Source organism: Aethalodelphis obliquidens, unplaced genomic scaffold, assembly GCF_003676395.1.
Source record: "Aethalodelphis obliquidens isolate GAN/ISIS:26980383/991018 unplaced genomic scaffold, ASM367639v1 scaffold1, whole genome shotgun sequence".
NCBI lineage: Eukaryota > Metazoa > Chordata > Mammalia > Artiodactyla > Delphinidae > Aethalodelphis > Aethalodelphis obliquidens.
In genome coordinates this window covers 65,728,461-65,752,640 of record NW_020837945.1, presented here as the reverse complement: position 1 = coordinate 65,752,640, position 24,180 = coordinate 65,728,461, and the positions used below count along the sequence as shown (strand labels likewise).

Below are 24,180 nucleotides of genomic sequence, written 5' to 3'. Positions count from 1 at the left end.
TGGATGGAAAGCAATGGACCTGAAGGAATACATATAATTAGGGAAGAGGAAAAGGACAATGGTGTATAGAAGTTGGAGAGATAATAGAGCTATATGTGGCTGTCCAGTTTAGAATTTCTTAAGTTTTTGGGTGTGTGACTCAAAACTTTCACAAAAGTTCTCCCCGCCCCCAAAGGCTATCCACTGTTCACTCTAGGTTAAGAACTTAGTCTTTTAAGTTGTTTCATGAACTTTACTTACCTCTCCCCTGTGTCTTTAGATGTGGCAAAGCCTCCAGTATCCCATAGCTTCCTTTTTTTTGGTTATCATCGTCTTTCTTTGCTGTTCCCTTTCACTTTCATTAGTTACCCCCCTACCACCTAGTAAAAAAGAGGATTGTTTTTCTCAAACCCTGCAACTGTGTGTGTGTGTGTGTGTACGCATACATACACCTTAACCAGAATAAGACACAAAACCACCATGGCCCTCAATTGGACATGCAAATACACAAGGATAGGTGATCTGGTAAAAGAGATTGAGTGAATGGGAGAAAATGGACAGCATGTGACCACAGACCACTGATACTCAGTTTATTTTAAAGATTATCTCAATTGTAGCTCTGTCAGAATGTCTTATATTAAAATCTTTGGTCATCTTTTCCTTTTTTGGGTTTTCTTTTAGATGTTGGGCTCATAGTCATAGAGATCTTTTAACTTAAAAGTGTCCCAGTCTCGAATCGATTGAATGCCTTTCTTGCCAGCTTATTTGTGTAATTGTCCTTCCATTTCCTATTTCTGTTGAACAGACAAAGACAACCATCTTTTTATCTGTCTATCCTGGGACCTAACACAATCTTTCATGCTCAGTATTGTTAGTTGGATGAGGGTGTGGGTGGGTAGATGGATGGGTGGATTTTAAAGAAGCTTTTCTATTTTAGAAGATTTTAATCTTAACTGGGATGGTAAGTCTGACTTTCTTTTGGATTACTGAAGAGTAACTACCACATCTTACATTAATTTTTATTCTTAGAACCATAAACTCATCAGCCATGGCAATTATCAGTGATTCTTTTCTTTTTCTAGGTGTAAGGTTGTGCGTTAAAATTGGACTGATTTGAAGTAAAACTACATTGGCTCTTTCTGTACCTCAGTGAGAACTGAAACAGCTACTAAAGCTGATTATGAGAAAACAGCATCTCTTCAAACCTGATCATTAGGGCAGTGATTTTCCAACTCAGGGAAGGTTATTATTTGATGAGCTGACCTAATAAGTCTTCTCATTTAAGGGGAAAAGATAATGAATAGTCTTCTCTCAGTTTTGAGCTTTTCCTCCCATTCATTTTTCATATATCTTGACATCAGCATATTGCTTCTTTTTACCAGAATCTGGTTATCATTTAGTATCCGATTTAGTACAAAATTTAGCTACTAAGGCACCAAGTTGAATAAATCAGTATTGCCAGGGGCTTTGTAAAGTACTGCGTTAAAACGATATTTCCCTTACTAGGGGCTGGCGGGAGGGATGAATGGCGAGTAGTTGCTTAAAGGTTTCCCTTTGGGGTGATGAAAATATTTTGAAACTAGGTACAGGTGATGGTTGTACAACATTGTGAATGTACTAACTTCCACGAATTATACACTTTAAAATGATTAATTTTATATTATGTGAATTTTACTTTAATTTAAAGAAAATACTATTTCCTAACTTTTTTTAGTCCGTGCCGTAACTGTGAATTGCTTGTAGCTCAGAGGATAACATCTTCCTTTAGCTAGTACGGTCGTATAATTATTCCTTCAAATTATTGGAATAAGAATTATTAATAGCGACACTTATTAGAGTGGAAATAAGCACTCACTAGTTAAATGCCAGAACTACAAGAATAAACCAGGGTTATCCCAGGCAGACTAGAAGAAGTCGTATTATCGGAAGTTAACACCAGATAATTTTATGTACAAGCTCACCACCATGTCTCGGTAGTTGTTTACATTATTAAGTCCAATATCATCTTTTTCTCAAGATTCATATACAGAACTTAATTCTTTAAAGAAAGCCAGTTTGTATACAGTTGACAGAGAGAAACTTTCCATGTGCAGATAAAAGCGTATTTCAAACTTTTAAAAAGTAATAATCTTACTAAGTTAAAAAGCAAAGTAGAATTCAGTAAAGACATTTTTAATAAAAGCAATGAGAATTTAAACAGGTGTTCCTTAAATCCCGTTTCCACTACTGTTTGGATAAATCTTACCTGCTATCGAGTAACTTGGTCTGTGCATGCCGAAGTACAAACTGCAATTATATTCTCTTTTCCATGACACTGTCACCCTCAATCCCTGCAGTCAAATACTGTCAGAGCACCAAGGGAAAACCTAGTATATTTAAGTTAATGAAAGATGGAAATATATCTTATTAATATGCTTACCCTCAAACTTTTGACCAGTACCTTTCCCCGGCCTATCTTTAGTTCTCAGAGATACCCTAATTTTAGCAGATAGTGCCTTTGTTATGTATCACACCATTTCTGTGGACTTTCTCTATATGTTAATTACTAGCTCATGATTTAGTTTCAGATGTAGGTTTATCATGTCTTTTTTTTCTGTTAAACCAATGTTTTAATGCTGTATCTTCTGTTAGTGTTACCAATAAAATAGTTTCACATAAAATTTAAGAGTGGATTCTAACACATGCGTCTTACCTTTTCTCTAGAACTGTCAAGTAATCCACCTCTAGCTACCATCCTTATTCCTCCTCATGCTCGGATTCAAGCAGCTGCTTCAACCCCTTCAAATACCACAGCAGCCTCAGGTGAGAATACATAAGTCTCTTCTATAAAAACATATTTTGTTTTTGTCTTCATTTTATCTCATTTGGTGAATGTGAACATTTAGTGCCTTCCAAGTATCAAAAACATAGCATAGCCAAATGATTAAATGGGAATAAAATGTTGCTTTAATTTCCAAAAAGCATAAAAGGACCCCATAAATGCTTTATATATGAGGTATAAATATCTTATAATAATGTTAAGTGATGTCACCATAATTGTTATTGTAAAAGTCATGCTTTCTGTATAATTTCTTGATTAATATGTGAAGTGAGATGCTTATAGCAGAAAGCAGTCTGTACAAATGTAATATTATTGAAGATAATTCACTTTAATTCCATCACCCTGAATATAAATTATATTAATATACTAGAGAGGCAAATTTTCAAGAAGTATGAATATAGATTGGTGTAATTTAATCATTTGAAAGGGCTAAAACTGCAATGCCAATACATTTAGCTAAGACTTAGATCAGAATATGACTAAATCTTGTCTATCCAAAAAGAAAAGAACGTCCACATGGTCTCTCAGCTTAGAGCTCAGGTACACTGCTGGTCCCATAGCTAGCTAATGTTGGGACCTGATTTAGTGAGAATTACTGTCATTACAGATATTTTGAAAATACCCAACCCTTGAGTGAATTGAAGGTCCTCGGAAGGACAGCTAAAATGAAGTTAGCAATATAGTAGGTAGTACAGTTGGGCTCACAAAGAATTTGGTATCTTCCCCTCAACACCCCACTACCACCACCACCACCGAAAACGCAGATGTCAGGAGCTGACTCCATTTTTATTTAATCATCTGTTTCATTGAATTGAGTTGGATCAGACCCATTTTTGCCAAAGGGCGTTTATGCTCCAAGAGATAAAATCTTGCATTACTAGTTCTTAGCATTCAACAGTGAGGTCAAAATCTCTCTCATGTTGTCTGACACAGAGTTGTTTGTTCCTGTCCGATCTTATTCTTTTAGAATGTTGCTAATAAGGATTTAAAACATTTCATTCTAATCTGTGGCCTGTCTTCATGCCAGAAAAAGTTTGAAAAGAAAGGTCTCTTTTCTAATTCTAGTTTCATCAGCACATGTTAACCTTGAGAAAGTCATTTGAACTTTATTAGTTTTAGTAATGTCTTATTAGTTTTCTCAATCTGTAAAATGAGTGGCAGTGCTCTCTTAGAGTAATATGGTACAAATCAATTATGTACTGAAATGTGCTTTGAATTTTATAAATGTAAAAATATAGAGGTTGTTTTTGGTTTTGTTTTTAACTATGACCTCTATTTAGAAGGAAGACAGAATTACTTAGATGAGCTATTAATAAACTTAATAATTCACTGGCCAACGTTAGATTACACAGATTGTTCAAAACATTAAATAGGCCCTAACCCCGAACTAGTACATTTACTTGTTGATCTAGTTTCTAGGAATTGTTTTAGACTGAATAACAATGAGAATTATGATTGGTAAGTTTTGGGTAATTTTAAATGATTTTCTTAATGTGAAATACTAAACTAGTTAATGATTGCAACTAAGGTTTTGGGCAAATTGTCTGCCTGGTAGGATCCTAGTATGTAACCTGATTTTGATGTTGCTTTGCTACAGGTTACAGCAGTCCTCAAAAAATATTTTATTGTGGTATATACATTTTATAGCTGTTGAAATCGAATTTCAACATAAATATGGAAACTGACATTAGACTTTGGTCCTGAGAATTTACTTTAAAGTTGAAATAGATCAGGGTATGAGGAATTTAATAGAGGAATAGTAGGCTAAGGGCAGAGCTAAAATTAAAGGAATGTATGCCTTGAGTATCTTAATAGTTATCAGAAAGGATTTCACATATTTCTCTGAGCCTCCTAGTGGCTAAAGTAAGTAAAGAAATGATATCTGTTAAAAATTTCCATTGGGGCTTCCCTGGTGGCGCAGTGGTTGAGAGTCCGCCTGCCGATGTGGGGGGCGCGGGTTCGTGCCCCGGTCCAGGAAGATCCCACATGCCGCGGAGCGGCTGGGCCCGTGAGCCATGGCCGCTGAGCCTGCGTGTCCGGAGCCTGTGCTCCGCAACGGGAGAGGCCACAACAGTGAGAGGCCCGCGTACCGCAAAAAAAAAAAAAAATTTCCATCATTCATTAGATTAAAAGCACACTGGTGGCTTAGGAGAAGCAAAGTGTTTCTGACTCTGCTGTTTGAGAAGTATTTCTCCTTTAGGGCCACAGATTTGGTACTATAAGAGATAAGAGTAAATGAAATTCTCAACAATAAAGTTTCAACAATAAATGTAATGGTGAGTTCCATTTGGATACTTTCTTAAGTGCCCTTCATGCCCTTCAGTGTAAGCCAAAGGCATACCACCACAGTGTAGTTAAAGGAAAACAGTTTCCTTTGGGGCCAAAGTAATGCAAGCCAAAGTAAATGTCACCAAACATACCTCAGGAAATACTCATCTAGATGAAGGGATTGACTGTATGACCTTAACGGCCACCTGTATTTATGTAAATATATATGTCTGTGCGTGTACACATATTTTAAATAAGAATTTGGTAGTATAAGTTATATTCTTTAGTAACACCTTAAAATATACATGCTCTTTGTTGTCTTTCTTAGCTTCAGTTTCTTTATCCATAAAACAGGAATAGTAAATACCCACTACATATAGTTGTGAGAAGTAAGATATAAAATGTACAAAGTGCTTAACACTTTGCCTGGTCACATGGTAGACTTTCAGTGAAAGGAAACTGCTACACTATTTTTATTATTGTTATTGCCAAGTAAGGACAGATCCAGAAATGTTAAAAACCAGCCATGTGAAAGGCAGGTTGACATCCATCCTCTTATGAAAAAGGATCATTCTTATGAAAGAACCTGTGACTCTCCTCGCCTGAATAAATAGGCACCCCATCTCTCCACCCAAGCAGTGAGGGAATGAATGCCTGCTGACATGGCTGAAACTTTCCTCACAAAGCATTTCAGGGTCTGTTCCAAGGTATGAAGAAGTAAACTGTTAAGCTACAAAGCTTCAGACCTTGAAGATCTGAACCTGGAAATTTTTCTAATTTAAAATTATCAAAATTAGAATTTCTAATCACCCACCCTAGGTGCAGCACCACAATAGAACCCAATATGTCTTTGGGTGAATTAATTGCAATATGTACCTCTAATTAAACAATTGGCTTACTTAGTATAAGTCAATTTAATGAAGGATATACATGAAAATAGAGCCACTTTTAGTTTAGGACAAAACCATATCAACAAGAAGCAGAATATCTACTTTGACTAGCCTGAGAATGTGCCTCCTAGTCATCTAACATTGGATTTAGATCACTAAGAAACAACTTTGGAAGAGAAGCATAGCCCTGAAATTATCTTCTGATCTGTTAAAATACCATTTCTGCTGATGCTCCGCACCACTGAAGTTCAGCTTCTGTCAAACATGTTTGTATCTTGAGCAAGATCATCAGAATACAGAGGCTCCTAGATGACTGCCTCAGAAGCTTTTATGTTGTTTATAGCTGACTTAAATAAGAATGGAGTTCTGTGACATTTATGTTGATCTGGGAGCAAAGCTAAATCCTAAAGTAGGTAGGATAAAAGCAGAAGAAGAGCAAAGTAGAATGACGAAGATGCCATCAACCGTGATCATACTGACTATATTATCATGAAATAAGCTTTAGATTTTAGTCAATTTCTTTTGGTAGCCAAAGTTATTAAATGGTATTCAGATGTTAGGTCTTATTAAATTTTAAATACATTGTAGGCAGAAATCTCAATTTAGTCTCTATATTGCTACTTCTGGAAAAGCAAAGAAAGTAAACCTTTTCTTATCCAGATTGTGGCATAAAGGTTATTATTCCATGGCCTAAAGGTGAGATTACTCCGGGAATATATAGTTGTTATTCTCTAGCCTCTCCAAAAGAACCTTGATCAGTACAATAGAATATCACAGTAATAGCTATTTTTCTCACCTTTCTTGAAAATAGTAAAGATAGCTTCTATCAGTATAATGAGATTAATACTGAGGAAACTGTTTTTGCAGATGTTTCAACTACTTTTTCCATGTGTTGTATTCAAGGTTCCGGTAGTGACTGCAGATGAATGGATAAAGACCTGTTGGAAAGCATTACTATGTACAAGAGCTATCACAGCAGCGTTCATACTTTTTTATTCACTAATCCCACTTTAGGGATCTTAACTTTAGGGTACATCTAATAGAAGAAAAAAAGCTACCATGTACAGAGATATGAATAGGAATAATTATATAATAACAAAAGAAGAGAGCCAATATGATCTGAATGGTTAACAGTAGGAAAATGTTTCAGTACATTATGAAATCTCCATTTGTATGTAACCATGAAAGACAATTATTATGAAACTTACATTTGTGGAAATATTCATCTTAATTTATGTGGAGAAAACTTAAAAATCTTATGTACCATGTTGGTAACTGTGCCAAAATATGTATTTGCGTGTGGATAGGAACTAGATACAAATATACAGAAATTAAAACAGTTGTGTTAAATTAGTGGGTATGGATGTTGTTAGTGGTGGGGAGTTTTTTTCCCTCAAAAACTTTCATTCTTTTAAATTGTTTTTAGAATACCTCAGTGCCTGGGGGCATTATATCTGACTGTGGCTCTGATTGACACGAGAAACTCCTGAAAAGTATACATACCACTCTCAGTCCATAAAGTATAATTTCTTATTTTGATATTTATACCTGATTTTTCTCCACACCCCCAACAGATCCTCCAAGTTATTCCATTTGGGAGACCATTCATCTGGACCATCTAGAGTAATACATCTTGAGGAATTATAGTTTTGCTAATCAAATACGAACCACTTTAGAGATAATCTGATCCAGTGCCACCTGAGTTAAGTGTGAGATGTGGTTGGGAATTTCAGCTAGAGCAGTTTTCTCTCTGCTTTGTATATATTAGTCTTCTTCCAGTGCAATAGTTCTGCTATTAAAACAAATTTGAAAACCACTGATTTCACCCTCCTTATTATCTACTGAGAACTAGTGTCTCATGCTTGTGTATATTCAGTAACTGGAATATTCAGTAACACATTCCATCTTTGTATCACTTTGTTAGAAATCCTCTTTCATTCAGTGATCCTACTCTGGGATTATAGAAAACCAACCCAATTCTTACACGCAAAAGTCCTTCAAATTTTAATGATGACTAGTATCCCCTCCATACTAATGAGGATTTTTCCTTTTTTTTTTTTTTTTTTTGCAATACGCGGGCCTCTCACTGTTGTGGCCTCTCCCGTTGCGGAGCACAGGCTCCGAACGCACAGGCTCAGCGGCCATGGCTCACGGGCCCAGCCGCTCCGCGGCATGTGGGATCTTCCCGGACCGGGGCACGAACCCGCGTCCCCTGCATCGGCAGGCGGACTCCCAACTACTGCGCCACCAGGGAAGCCCCACTAATGAGGATTTTAAATCCTAATCCTGAATATGTTCTAAAGTATCAGGATGTTAGGTTTTCTATACAATTATTTGTCATCTGCACATTTCATAAACACATCAATTTTTTGCCTCTATCCAAGCAACTAATAGAGTATATTAAACAGAACAAGGCAGAGCCTACTAGTTTTTTGTTTTGTTTTGTTTTTTTGCCTTTACCGAAGTTACTGATAAAATAAGTTAAATGGGACTATGCAACGCTTACTAGGGATTATTCTTCTGACGGTCTCTGAATAACTGGTCTCTTAACTACAGACCAACCTTACAATACTCATTTATATAATAATGTTATGAAAACTAAGTTAAATGCTTTGCTGTTGTCAAGAAAACTTTCAGATTTTTTCCATCAAAAAAGAAACTGTCAAAGATGGAAATGAAATCTTTTTTTTTTTAAGACTTAAGGAAATTTGTAGTGCTTAAATATTGGTAAACTGAATTTCTGTAATCCATTTAAGAATGTGTTTGTTGGACTATAGATTCTGGGTTTAAAGACATTTAAAATGTATAGATTTCCCTCACCTTCATCGGGCTGCATTTTGTTTATTAGGATTTTTGTTATATCCTTTCCAGGTTGAAAACCCTTCTAACAGAAAAGGGAATCATGATAAGAGTTGGACAAGGTCTGTCTTCTCTGTCTTTTTACCTGGTCAGGGGGCTTAATGTTTTTTGATCTTGCTTTGAAACCCTTTGCTGTTACCTCATTTAAACCAAATCTGGCCTGTTCTGACAAGTGCACATTTTTATTTTCTATTCTTCCTGGGATGTGTGCCCTACTTTTTAAATTATGAACCCATCAAAGAAAACCCTTTTAGTTGGTTTCTTTGGTTCTTCTCCTTTTATTTTGCATTGAGAGTATGTGCAATTGTTTGGTTGGTCAGAATTTTGATTTTCATAATTTTCTATTTCTTGTCAGTTATTAACCCCTTTTGAAGACTGTAACTACAAAATCATACCTATTTGTTCCCTGAACTTTTTGAAATGCATTTTGCTAAAGTCATGTTTCAGTTTAGCCAGGGCTAGTGATCCCTTTTTCTTACTATTACAGTTATTTTTACCCCAGAATTTCTGTCACCCTGTCACCTTCTACATCACCAGACAATTTTTTCTAGCTGGGCAGAATTAAACCCAGAGTAATTTCTCCCATTGTTTGTTTCCACTGATTTTGAAAAATAAAATGTTAAATTAAGTCAGTGTATCAAATACTTACTTTCCTAAAATGATGGTTACCATCCCTTTATCCCCCCGCAACCCCCAAGTATGATTACGCTTTTCCTCTGTGGCACTTGTATAGTGTGCTCTGGGAAAACTGCACCCATACCCTGTCTAGCTGCAGAACCCACAGTGTTGCCCTCAGGTGTTCATCTTCCGAACTCTTTCCTGTCTATTTTCTCTTTGTCTTAACCTAAATGTATGTGGAATTTTATAAAAATATATAACTTTTTTAAAAAACCCAAGGATTTTTCTCTCTTAAAAATACAGTATATAATTATTTTAGAAAATAAGACTCTCCATATTCTCACTTCCAAAGAAAATCAAAGGTAACACTATTTAATATATTTTAGTCTAGTTATCAGTGGACAGAGATAACTCTGTCCCATTTTTTTAATGGACTTATGCTATTTGGGGGAAGGGGAGTACATGACTTTAGTATTCAAGCAGTATTCTAAGCCTGTACCATAATTTCTTTAACTAATTCCTTATTCTTGGACATTTGGGTTGTGTCCCAGTTTTTAGAAGAATTCCTGAGTCAAAAGATATAAGGAAGTTTTTTTTTGTCAAATTGTCAAATTGCCTTCCAGAAAGTTTGTCCCAGTCTACAGTGGTAATGCACATATTTTTTCACTTCTCTGTTACTTCAACACTAGCCAGCCCAGAGTGGGGTGGGGGAGGTGCAAAGTGTATCTGCACACGTGTATTTTTATGCATTACCAACTTAGCAGATGAAAAAGATGGGTGTAGGTACAGTGCTATACCCATTTCCTCCTATTGGCTCTGTGTTTGAAATACAGACTTCCATCCATATGTGCCAGTTTGACAAATTCACTGACACCAATGAGACTATATCTACCCTCTGTTAGAATTTCAAGTTCACATAGTGAGTTTGCGTATAGGTATCTAAAGTCAAACCATCTTTGTCATTATTTTCACCAGAGCAGTGCTAAGTATCACTTCTAGGAAATTGCTTCTTTTTATGTAAAACATGTTCTTTCCTATTAAGTCAAAAATTTTACCTGGGTTTTTCCTTCTTCCTCCAAAAGTAATGTAATAAAACCTTCTTGATTAAGTTGGTGAGTGTCCTATAAGACATTCTTCTGGGTATTCTTCAGGTGTTCCTCAGTTCCTTACCTGAAGTTACCTGTTTATATTCATATGCCTTTTTTTATTCTTTGTTCCTAAGCTAAGTCTTTTAACTTAAAAGATGAAAATATATCCTGTGTCCCCATGGCCTTCAGTTTTTTTACCCTGAACAACCAAGCCTCTTAATTGAAATGTGCTCTGCCCCTGAACTCACAGCAGCTAAGACCTCTACTGCTGGCAGATCAAGTATAAACAGTGTTGTTGATAAGCCCTCCAGGTTTGCTGCTGGATTGATTGGCTCACTAGCACCTGAATTTCAGTTCTATTTTTTAAATGACTGAAGCCACCATGGAGTCTTGTGCCACACCTTTTCCTTGGAATAATATGACATGAGAGGTGATGGTGCTTTGCTGAGGAGTGGTTCCCCTCCCTCTCCCTCATTATGACACACACAAAATTGTCAAAATCATAGTACACAGTATAAAGAGAAAAGTGAAAATTGAATCCTTTTCCTTAATACTGATACTACTTTGATTTCATTAGTGTGGATTATGATTTCGGTTTAAATGTAACTTTGGGGTATACCTTTAATTCTCTGTGAGTAATGGTTCATGTGTTGTTTGTTCATGTGTCAGTTAATAACATGAATGTCTGAGACATAGTTTTATAGTAGAGGCATTTCCACTTGGAACAGCTTGAATAGCAACATCCTGAGTTAGCTACACAGTACAAACAGCGTGGCCCAGGCCTCCAAAACTTTATCTTTTAGAGGAGTTGACCTGTCATGAGACATTTCTAACTTGCTATAAAAGCAGGATAGCTGGCGAATAGAAATACATAATATAGGCTTGGGAGAGCATAATAAAGGAAATAAGGAAATAAAAGTATACTTAAAGTTCCCAAGTATACTTGTAAAGTACATGTAAAGCACAAAAAGGATTTGATATATCTGAAATACGCTCTTCTACTAATATGCCAATAATGATTTTATAGCTTTTGAGAATCTGAAAACGTGTTTAGGGTAAATAAGGAACTACATTTTTATTTTTATTTAATTTCAATTAAATTTAAATAACCATATGTAGCTAGCAGTCATCCTATTAGAGAGTGCAGATAAAACATTTCCATTATTGCTGTTGAGCCAGACAATGAACACTTGTATCAATTAGAAGGTTTTAACTTTTATAGACCCATAGTTCTGGGATACTGAGCAGAGTCTTAGGAACCCCAGCTCCTTTGTTTATTCTCTGTCCTTTCCTCCTGACCTGTTCCCTTGTTTTCTGCTTTTCTATTTAAACCTTTTGGTGACAGTTTGTAAATGTGGGACCTTCCATTCACTCTCCTTCCCCTCCCCATTTACACGTTGATCAGACACATTTGGAGGGAGAATGGACAGGACTTGCTGATGCATTGGCGGGGGTGGGGGAGTGAAGAATCGAGGTAAGAACTTTTGGTTTACCGCCTGAGCAGCTAGATGATGCAGTTTCCTCGGAATTGAGACAGCTGCCCATCAAATCCATGACTCGATTATGTAGCAACTCTTACAGATCTTTGAGAATCTGAGAATAAAACTGTGAATCCTCTCCTGAAAAATATATGTATCAGGTATGGAATTTTGTACATAAAAATTTAGGACAAAAATCGCAGCCTGGTGGACTCTGTTGGGAACCTAATACCTTAGAGCTTCACCCTTAGTTTCACTATGGGATTGCCCAACTTGTCATTTTTACATCTGAAGTCACACAGAGTAAAATTGGTCTCAATACAGTACATGCACAAATTCCCTTTGCCATATCCAATACAAAAGTCATAGAACCATAGACTCTTCTCAGCATTAGGGAAAAAACAGTTGAACATCTGATGCAATCTTTCTTGCTTGTACAGTTTATTAGGAGCATACCTAATTTTGTAGAGGGACTTGGTTCATGGGCTTGTGAACACAGACCCTAACTGGCATTTAAGTTATTTGACCTATATGTATGCATTAGTTATCTATTGCTGTGTATCAAGAGACCCCAAAATTTAGCAGCTTAAGAGTAAACATTTCGGGCTTCTCTGGTGGCACAGTGGTTAAGAATCCGCCTGCCAATGCCGGGGACACAGGTTCAAGCCCTGGGCCGGGAAGATCCCACATGCCACGGAGCAACTAAGCCCGTGCGCCACAACTACTGAGCCTGTGCTCTAGAGCCTGCGAGCCACAGCTACTGAAGCCTGAGCACCTAGAGCCCGTGCTCCACAACAAGAGAAGCCACTGCAGTGAGAAGCCTGCAACGAAGAGTAGCCCCTGCTCGCCACAACTAGAGAAAGCCCGCATGCAGCTACGAAGACCCAAAAGTAAAAAAATAAATAAATTTTTAAAAACGAATAAAAGACAAAAAAGACATTAAAAAAAAAGAATAAACATTTAGTATCTCACACAGTTTTCATGGGTCAGAAATTCAGAAGCAGCCTAACTGTATAATTCTCGGTCAGGATTTCTCATGAGGTTGTAGCCAAAATGTCAGCCAGGGCTTCAGACATCTGAAGGCTGGTTGCCTGGGGCTGGAAGCTGTACTTCCAGGATGGCTCATTCGTGTGGTTAGTGACTCTGAGCTGGCTGTATGCAGAAGGCCCAGTCCCTCACCACGTGGACCTTTCCGTAGTGCTACTTGAGTGTCTCACATTGTGGCAGCTGGCTTCCCCTAGGCCAAGCAATCCAAGGAGGAGAAGGTGGAAGTCACAGTGTCTTTTACGTCCTAACTTTGTAAGTCACGCACCATTATTTCTGCAATATCCTGTTGGTTACACAGGTCATCCCTATTTACTGGGGGAGGGGACTGCATGAGGGCATGGACATCAAGAGGTGCATGACTCATTGAAGTCATCTTCGAGGGTGGCTACCACAATGTAAAAGAACGGTCTTATACCTTCCTCCCCCAAAACTGATTATTCTCTCCTTTCTCCCTCAAGTCTATCCTTCGTTTGGTTTGTTAGTTAGTTGGTTTATTGTGCAGCAGTATCAGAGGGGTGGTAATGAGCATTGGTTTCTAGGAATGTTGGAAGTCAGTGAAATATCAGCTCTATAGTTGTTTCCAAAACACTTGTATCTCTGTATACCCCATAGAGACTGTTTGAAAATTAGATAATAAAATAGCCATCCTCTTAATTCTTCATATTATAAATTCACCTGTTTTAATGTAGTAACTCTTTAGTTAATAGAAATAGACTTCTGGAAATCACACTGGATTATGTAGAGGTTAGACCTGAATGAAAGTCCTCTCTTCTCCCTTTGCTAGGAAATCTTTTCTGCTTGTTTCCTATAGGCATAAAGGTAATCATATTCTTCCTCTGTTCCCTCTGTGCTCAGCTCTCCACTTGTTAGCTCTGTGACCTTAGACACATTATCTCATCGCTTTGTGCATCCATTTTTTCCCATTTGCAAAATGGGTGCAATAATTGTACCTGTTTCTTGCTTTGTAGGCTAAATGACATGCTTGCAACATACTTAGTATGATGTCTAGCACATTGGTAAGCACCCAGATGTCAACAGCTGCTACCACTGATACTTACTGTGGTGGTGATGGTGGTTATTGCAGTCACACTAAACTATACATCTCTGTATTTCTAGGTGTCTCTTTTACCTTTCCATTTACTGGACAATTACTAAGCACTTCTTAGGCCTTATTACATAGATGGGTGGTATTATCACCATTTTACAGATGGGGAAATTGAGGGTAGAGAGGTTAAATAACTTGTTCCAAAATCACACAGTTATTAAGTTGTACAACTTTGTGAAATTGGATTAGATTTAAGGAAGATATATCACTGTGAACTTCAGAAGAGCATCTCAAGACTGAAAACAAGAGACTATATAGTCAATCTTTGACTCTTCATAGTTGGATCCTTTATAATCAAAAGATCTTAGTTTAAATCATAATGCCAGGTTGCATCACTTTTACCAGTACATATGTAAAGGGAAGGGAATGAAGGAGAGGCAAAATGAGCTTTGCTGCTTTTAAAGAGTTACTGTTTAGACATAGAGAACAGACTTGTGGTTACCAATGGGGAGGCGTGTTGGGGGGGATGGACTGGGAGTTTGGGATTAGCAGATGCAAACTATTAACATATAGAGTGGATAAACAACAAGGTCCTACTATATAGCACAGGGAAGTGTATTCAATATCCGGTCTGATAAACTGTAACGGAAAAGAATATTTAAAAAAAAGAATGTCAAAAAAAAGTTACTGTTTTAAATGCTTGAGAAGAAAAGTTACAGAAATTGCAGTAAACATCTAAGTCTAGTGACAGTTTATCAGAATTTTAAATTAATGAACATTTTTATTATAGAGGGTCCATATTCAGATTCAACTCTGTAAAATAAATTTACAGACTTGACAGTGAGATCAAAATAAGCATGTACCAAGAAGAACTTTAAAAACATAGTTTTGCTCATTTAGCAAACAGGCAGTCTGTTGGAGCTACTATTGAGTTTATGGAGAGTCACGTTTGTTTGTTTTGCTTTTCTCCTCCCTGTGCTTTGTCTCCCTCTGAAAAGCGGAGAACTCTCCTTTCTCAGGAAAGACATGTATAATTTGATTTTAAGTAGAGTTCATTGCACAGGGCATAGGGTTTTTGTTTGTTTTTGATGAATGAGTCAGTCCAGTGCTGTGACTATATTATCCTGTGATATCAAGGATAATTGTAATCAAAATAATTAGCTGTTAAAATTTTACTCATTAGGTGATTTGGAAATAATTCAAAGAAAAATAAGAGATCATTAAATTACAAACCTGAGGAATATGAATGTTTTTTATTATTCAGAACGTGATTTTGTTTCTGGTTATATGCCCACTTAAAAGACTTATGCTTTTTATTATGATCATACAAGCAGCCTTTGAATTTATCCAAGGAAGGGAAGACTAGTTTTGGGAATGTCATAAGCTCATAGGTAATAGCCGCTGAAAGGACAATAGCAGATTAGTAGCTAAATAAGATATTGCCAAAGAGTAAATTAATGTAATGGGCTGGCAATGTAGAGGAGCCTTGGTGAATGTTTGCCAATAGCCAATGGCTGCTATAGCCAGAGCTGCTAACACTGCTGGTATGTGTGCTGATCTCTTAAGTCCTGAGGAAGACCAGAATGTGACAGTTTTACCTGTCATCTTCACATGTTGAAAATGAGAGGAAAGTGCTGTTTGATGATAATCATGCAGGTTCTGAGTGTCATCCAAAACATGAGAAATGCTGCAATAATAAGCATGGGTTTGTGAGGAGCATTATAATTCTGAAATATCTCTGTGCCTTCCAGGCTTTCTCAGGAGTGTTGTTTTTAATGTAGCCTGTCCCTAAATTATGAAAATGAACATTTTTCCTGAGAAAGCCTTATAGGAACCTGTGGCCTGGATAGGAATTGATGTTAGGTTATTGATGCACAGAATTTGGATGATCATTGAGAATAAAACTCCTGCTAAGTAGGGCATATCCAGGAAAAACCAAGAGTTAATGAATGAGGTATTAGTACAATTACTGACTGATTATTGGGAAGGGCTGTTTGCCTGCCTTTGGAGACTAGGTTATATGCTATATATCATATACCCTCTCTTGCCACCTGTCCATGTGCCATGCAGATAAGTTAGCATGATGCCATGCCATGGGCAATATGAAACTAACGTGTGGATCCTGATGTCATAATGTCTGTGCTTATTTTCATGAAAATAGTGCTATAGATGTTTTGAAGGAAGTAAAATGAATTAAACACAACCATTCTTATTAAGAGATATAAACATTTTTTCCCCAAAGGCTGAGTTAAATGTATATAAGGGTAGATTGTTTTGAGGAACAATGGGAATTTAGGAAGGAAGTATAGTTTTTAAAGAGTGGCTATCAAAATGATAAACTGAATAGCTAATCCTTAAGAGTTCCTTAAGCTACAGTTGCTGTGTATCCTTGGGGTCTTTTGTTTCTTGCTCAATTAAAAAATTCAAAGTAGAAAGATCCAAAGGCCAAATGTTGCCTTCAACCATAACATTTACTCTACTCAACATAGGATACAGGAGAGCTGCAGTCTTGAGAGAGAGAGACAAAACTTCTGAGTCTGTTTTTTGGTGTCCCTAGCCTTGATAGCCAAGGATGGTGGACTTCTAGGGCGATGGCTCTTGGAAGTTGCCCATCTCAGTCAAGCCACCTCCCTTCTTGCTCAGGGCTTAGTGTGAAGTTTTTGAGAGAAAATTTGCCTAGCAGTATATTCCCAGTCACGTGTGTGATGACAGGGATGCCACTTGACAAGCCACTGAAACAGTAGTATCTTGCCTACCGGAGATGGAGAGCCAGTCTGGACACAGTTAAATGTCTGTGTAAATGTTAATGGAGGCTGTGAAATAATAATGGACCTTAAAAAGTGTGAGTGGGGGGGGCAGGGGTTCAAGTTAGTTGTAAAGTTATATGTATTTTTAAAGGATTAGGTAAAGTAAGCTCAAGTGCTAAGACATTTGACTATAAGATGCTTTATTGAATTGAATAAGGGAATTGGTACTACAATGGCTGAAATTTCCTTTTTGCTGGTTGTGTCTTCCATTTGTATGAATAACGAAGGGGGACTGTACCTAGAAAGCAAGCAGCTGAGTTTGATTTATGCTTGGTGCTTCTCCCATCACCACTGACCCATATTACTTTCACTGCCCCACTCATTCACCCACTCAAGCAGATGGCATAGTGTAACACCATTCAGAATTTTTAGCAAGTTTTCACAGCTGTACACTGTTCACTTATTTTCAAGTGAGCTAGAGTCCAGCTGAGTATTCATGCTCTGCTAATCCCAGCTGTGGCAAGAGCTTTGACAGAAATGGTCTCTGGCTCCCCGAGTCTGTAACTTACTCAAAGATACCGTCTTCTCTGTACCAAGACCTGGCCAACGCACATACTTAACTCTAAGCAGAAGAAAATTCAGATTTCGTAGTATTGGCCATATTCAAAACAACGTTCCAGATATAGCTCTCAGCCTGCAGTTGAGGCCACGTACTTTTCTCTCTGGGGTGTTACAGCATTGTTCATGCTCTCTCTTGGGGCTTTTGATTTGCAGATGCTAATGCTGGAGACCGTGGACAGACCAATAACGCCGCTTCCGCATCAGCTTCCAACTCCACCTGAACAGTCCCGAGCAGCCAGCTGCACAGGAAAAACCACCAGTTACTTGAGTGTCACTCAGCAACACTGGTCACATTTGGAAAGAAAATTAAAAAGAGAAAAAAAACCTGTTCATTTTAGTGTTCAATTTTTTTATTATTATTGTTGTTCTTATTTAACCTTGTAAAATATCTATAAATACAAACCAATTTCATTGTATTCTCACTTTGAGGGAGACCCAGGGGTTGGGAGGGGTCGTGGGGAGGGGAAAGCGGGGCACTAGAACACACAGTCTCTCTCCCACGACAATCTTTTTTTTATCAAAAGTCTGCTGTTGTATACTTTAAAAACAGGACTCCTGCCTCATGCCCCTTCCACAAAAGAAGAAAACTTTGTTCTGTGCGGAAGTTTTTTTGAACTTCGTTTTCTTTTAAAGTCAAGTGTAAGACTTGGGTATAGTGCACAGCTTGAAATTGGTTGGGAGCTTAGCAGGTGTAACTCAATGGGGACTTAAATGTCACTTGTAAAATTAATCCATATCCTCGGGTACTTGAAGACATGCCTTTGGCATGTTGATGGCAGGTGTGGCAGACAAAAAAGGAAATGTGTGTCATTTGTAACCCTGGAGGTCAATAAAGTTTGAATCTATAAGGGGAAAATTCTTAATTGATTTGTCAAGGTTTTGTTTTGCTCTTAATCAGTGCTAGTGGTGAAGAAACTTACGTAGGAAGCTGTCAAAGGAGGAGCGTGTGTGCTCTGTGTGTGGATCTTTGTTTGCCTGACCAAAGGTTCTCTATAAATCTTAGTACAGTTTTAATCTAGTGACCTAGGAGGAGACTAAAAAGGGTGCTGAGCTGGCCCCTCTGACTGCAGAGGTCAAAAGCTAACGAACCTGGAGGAAGGGGACAGGCCAGGGGCAGGTCTCACCACTGGATGAATTTGTCCAGATTTTTTCTAAAGTTGCTTCCCTTGGAAAGATACACTTGAGAGGACATCACAGTTAAATAATGTGAACTGTAACAGTCTACTGGTTTATTTTTCATATTTTTTAATTGCAAAATGAGCTTGCAGAAAGTGCCACATTCTGCATATAGTTCTGATTTTAAATCCAAATCTAGAATCTGTATTTAATTTCAGCCTTTTTAACCTCATGCTTTTTAAATTTTATTTATTGATGCATGTGAGATAGACCATTATAATTTTAGATGGTAGGAATATTAAAAACTACACATCAAAATGATATAAACAGTCACTTGTACCTGCTGACTTTATAGGAAAGCTGATTATATAAATGTGTGTATATATGTTATATACATAGATTCAATACTGCCTTTAGTTTTGGGTTTTTTGTTTGTTTGTTTGTTTGTTTTTGTCCACAGTATCAAAATTGACTGGTTGAAGCATGAGAAGAATGTTTCCCCCCAAACCCAGTTAAGAATTTTTGTTTCTGTTATTCTTTGTATAATCAGTGAACAGTGTAAGAATCAGTCTCTGTTTTTGAAGAAAAAGCAATATTCCTTGGAAAGCAAGGAGAATTGAAGGATTATGTTGGCAGTGAGGAAATAGGTTTTCACAACTAGTTTGGTTTATATGTTTAAGGTTGACATCTATGCGGGCCTTATATACTCTAAAATGAACCTTAGTCACCTTGGTGCTTATGGGCCATTACTTGACCTAATGAATCTTTTAAGGCACAATCAGTTGTACTTTACATTTAAAGATCACTTGAGTGATGGCCGCCTTTCCCGCCTACCTTCCTTCCTTCCCCATACACCTTCCAAGGTTAGCTGATAACTGTAGGGCTGCAGAGCTGAGCCCCAGATTGTGTGTAACCTCCCTTCACCCTCCTTGTTGCCACCTTAGGACATGTTAGGGGTCTCACCCTCCAGGTGATGTGGAAGTAGAGTGTCTCGGCAGCCCTCATGCAGGTCCCGGCACCCTGTCCTGCTTCTTAACAAAGTGTGTGTGACTCTCCAAGAGAGTCGTACTGCCTGCTGACATGAACCAGTACCCAGAGAGACAACGGTGAGCCATCTTAGTTTTCACTCACTGTCTGGCTAAGCTCTTAAGCCACAGAAGCGTTTCTCAAGCCTCTGGTTATATCAGAGTTCATGAGAAGGGAAACACACTTAGTCAAACCAAATCAAATTGAATTTTACTTTGCATCATGAGCTTCCGAGAGCAAATTAAGATTTGAAAGAAGTCTGAATCAAAGTATTTGGCAGCATAATTCCTAAAGGGAATGGCTTTGATAGACCATTTTCAGAAAAGATTTATAAAGAAGCTGGACAGCAGGTCTGTGACAAAGGAATGGACCTACTTTCAGACCAAACTGCCCAGCCAAACATTTGGACACAGACACTACTCTGGACTTGGTATACTTGCTAGAGTCCATAAAAATCTGTGCTTGTTTTAGGAAACACTTTCCCCCCACAAATGGGGTAAGAGAAGAAGAGAGAAAAGTCAGATGCTTTTCTCTTATTTTATTGTGTGTGTGTGTGTGTGTGTGTGTGAGGGCTGAGGTGCATGATTTTTCTTTCTCAAGGATCATGGCGGGATCACAGAACTCTTTTATACAAGTGAGATCCAGGTCTCTGAATATCTTTTTGTAAATAATAATAATAATAATAAAAAGCTCCTCACCAAATTCAAGCTTGTACATTATATTTTCTTTCAATGTTTTTAAATTTAAGTTTTATTGTTTTGTATGTAAATATGTGGACCCAGGAACTGTTATTAATGAGCAAAAAGTTACTGTTCAGGGCAGTGATTCTGTTTAATAATCAGACAAATTGTAGACGAGCTTTTTAAAGCCATATAGTTTTAACTCTGTACAGTAGGTACCGGCCTGTATTATTGTAACAATAACTCTAGCAATGTATAGTGTATCTATATAGTTTGGAGTGCCTTCGCTTCTATGTGTTTGGTTTTTTGTTTTTCATTTTGGAAGTTTTAATTGGTTTCTCTATCCATGTCTCCCTGTCCCGCCCCTTTCCCTTTGAAATAATAGCTCACTCATAACACATTATCTTTGCCCCTTCCACAGTTAATTTCAGTGATACCATGCTCAGGAGTGGAAAGAGGAAACCATGTTCATAATCTCATTTCATTTAAGCCCTGCCTTTGATTTGGTTCTGAACATCTGTTTCCTCCTCAGTTGCAGTGACCAGTTTCATTTCACTCGGTCCATCCAGGGACTTAGTGTAGTGCCAGGGAGCCCTAGAGCTGGAGGATATTGAATAGATTAGATTTTGCTCGTCTCTGTCCCCAAACCCTAACCATGGGTCTTACAAACAGCAGATTCCGGGAGACTTCCACCCTCTCTCTCTCTCTCCTCCTTGTCTACTTCCCTCCCAAATGAGAGAAAGAAATAGAGAGAGAATTAGATTTATGAATCAAAGTTTCTTAATGTATCAGTTTTGATACATGAGTGGTCTAAAATGCTGTGGTGCAATTCCTAGTGGCTGCTGCACAATTGCCGCCCGCATGATGAGGACTGTTGTTTTCGCAAGGGAACTTTCCTCCCTCCTGCCACCTCTACCCCTGTTCAATGAAATGTCATTTTAATTTATCTTTGAAAAAAATCAGTTTAATTCTTACTGTGTGCACATCATGAAGGCCTTTTTCGAAAGAAAAAAAATCAAATTTGTTTTGCCTCCAAGTACTCCATATGTCTTGAGTAGAATAAAAAAAAACTTTACCAAACCAAAGGTTGCTATTTTTGAAATATCACGTGTTCATTCCAGCAAGGCAGAAGACTGCACCTTCTTTCCAGCAACGTGCTGTGTCCTTTTTTTTTTAAGTCCTCTTAATTTTTAGACACGTATTTTTGATTTGTGTTTTAACAAAGCCTGCCTAACCAGTCATCTTGTCTGCACCAATGCAAAGGTTTCTGAGAGGACTATTGTATTCTCTATCCCTGTGGATATAAAGACACTGGCATTTCATTTCTTTTTCCCTTTCCTTTTTAAGGGATTTAACTTTGGAATCTTCCAAAGGAAGTTTGGCCAGTGCCAGATTCCCAGAAGTTTGGGGATTTTTCTTTGTTTTAAACCAAAATTGTATCTGATTCTTCTTGTTCATGTTAGTGATCATCTAATCACAGAGTCGAACACTTTCTCCCCTATACAGAAAAATAAACTAAGCATGCTTTACAATAAAATCTGTCTTTTCTAATAGAAACCTGAGCCACTGAAAATAAGAGAAACAACTAGAAGCAGAGTAGAGTCCCAGACTAAGGTCTATGTTTGAGAGGCTTTGAAAGTAATCCCTGGGGTTTGGATTATTTTCACAAGGGTTATGACATTTTATTCAAGTTTGTTGCTCCGTTTTGCACCTCTGCAATAAAAGCAAAATGACAACCAGTACATAAGGGGTTAGCTTGACAAAGTAGACTTCCTTGTGTTAATTTTTAAGTTTTTTTTCTTACTATATCTGTCTACAGGCAGATACAGATAGATGTATGAAAATGTGCTTGCCTGTAAAATTTGCATTCATAAATGTGTTGCCGATGGATCACTTGGGCCTGTACACATACCAATTAGCGTGACCACTTCCATCTTAAAATCAAATCTAAAAAACAAAATTTATTATATATATATATATATATAAAGGACTGTGGGTTGTATACAAACTATTGCAAACACTTGTGCAAATCTGTCTTGATATAAAGGAAAAGCAAAATCTGTATAACATTATTACTACTTGAATGCCTCTGTGACTGATTTTTTTTTTCATTTTAAATATAAACTTTTTTGTGAAAAGTATGCTCAATGTTTTTTTTCCCTTTCCCCATTCCCTTGTAAATACATTTCGTTCTATGTGACTTGGTTTGGAAATAGTTAACTGGTACTGTAATTTGCATTAAATAAAAAGTAGGTTAGCCTGGAAATGAAATTAAAATTCACAAGTGTGTGGTCTTTATTTCAGTACCCAACCTTCTTTTCTTCACCCTACCTATTCTGCCACTGCAATATGTAGTCACATCACCACTTCGTTCCTCCAATTAGAGAAACATGAATCTTTGTTATAAAAATCAAGATGTGAACACCAGTTCTTCTTTCAAATGATCTTATTCCATTGTATAGCCCCAACAGGTGCAGCTTCCATCTTGGAAACCTTTGGCTTTGATGTAGAGGAAGCTTTGCAGACACTGCTTTGAAAAGAAAGAATACATCCCTGAAAGGGACGAATTTTTAAAATGTGTATAAGCTGCTGTCTGATTACTGTGTTCATGGTTTGGTGTAGCTGTATTTTCTTTTAACTTTCATCCCATTAGTAATGGTCTTTGGGAGTATCTGTGAATTATATGAACACCACAAACAGTGGGGCTGTACCTCCCAGGTAACCAACACGTTGTGTTTGAGTCTGCTCATTTCCAATACTGGATGATGTATGTAAACATGTTATGTCTCTTAGTGCAAAAAGAAACATCATTTTTTTTTAGGGCTGGCTCACTCTGTCAGGCCTAATCTAAAGGCTAGATATAAAGTCATGTGACTGCTGCTTCAATAAAAACAAATTTATATTGGATAAAGTCTGGTCCTCTTTATTTACTTCTTATTGTGGTGGTGTGCTTAGCTAATATTTGTAAACTAGTTTAACATGTTTACCAGTTGCGGGGATTTGGGGGGAAGGGTGGGGATCAGCACAAATATGCAAGATGTCACTTGTGGGATGGGTCTCCTGATGGCATTGAAGTGCGTTTGTTTGGGATATACTACTATGTTATTTCCTGCCATATTTGAATTGGGATTGAACAAGATACCTTTTTAACTTAAAAACTCCTGAAGGACTGCGTCATTCATTTCTAAGGTCTTCCAAAATGTTGTGACGAACCAGCCCTTCGGGATCATGTCTCAGGAGAGCAGTGAGGCTGGATGCCAGTTGAGAAGGTGCTCTAGAAGTGTAGTTAGGAAAGGGAGCGCTCAGGTTGCAGCTCCCCTTCATGGAGAAGTCTGTGAAAGGAAGGGAACAAAAGTGATGGGGCTGTCACCCCTCTCTCAGGTGCAAAAATACTTCGCCCACCCACTAGCACCTTCAGGTCTAGGAGAGCTGCAGTTAAGGGGAAAACTAAAACAGTTGTAGAAGATGGCATGATGAGGCCCACAAGTTGTCAGAAGCTGGGAAGGGATGGTCCATTCAATGTATGTTTCTCTTTACATCCTCTTTTCTCCAGAAAGGAGAGGACACCCTGGGCCTTCCCACAAGAGTTGTTGATGTCAAGGCTTTAACGATCCTTAAAGTCCGGGCCAGGTAGAGACTGGTGGCGGAGGGCTCTAACAGGGCAGCCAGAAGGTAAGCAGTAGGGGCTTTTCTCCTGAGCTTTGGAGACTGACTCCATCCTCACCTGACTGAAGCAAGACCTAGGAAAAGAATGGGGGCCACAGGGATGCCTAGAAACTGACATTTGGTTCAACTGCTCAAGGGCTCAGAGAAGGGAGTATAGGGAAATTCAAATGTTTGAGAGTAGGAAAGTTGAATCTGGCTCCTAGCCCTAAAAACGAGATGCACAAAGCTGCT

At 37.9% G+C, this 24,180-nt stretch overlaps 1 protein-coding gene across 9 annotated transcripts in view; it reads left to right on the top strand.

The window, feature by feature from the left end:
• The window catches only part of GSK3B (glycogen synthase kinase 3 beta), a 202,189-nt gene extending 178,999 nt beyond the window's left edge, over nucleotides 1-23,190 (top strand). For 3 of the 9 annotated variants that reach the window (XM_027105799.1, XM_027105768.1, XM_027105732.1), the window contains 2 exons: nucleotides 2,683-2,781; nucleotides 22,746-23,190. In XM_027105799.1, coding sequence (XP_026961600.1) covers nucleotides 2,683-2,781; nucleotides 22,746-22,819 — 173 coding nt within the window. In that variant the 3' untranslated portion in view covers nucleotides 22,820-23,190. The other 6 variants (XM_027105790.1, XM_027105780.1, XM_027105772.1 and 3 more) reach the window with 4 other exon arrangements.
• The last annotated feature ends 990 nt before the right edge of the window (nucleotides 23,191-24,180 follow it).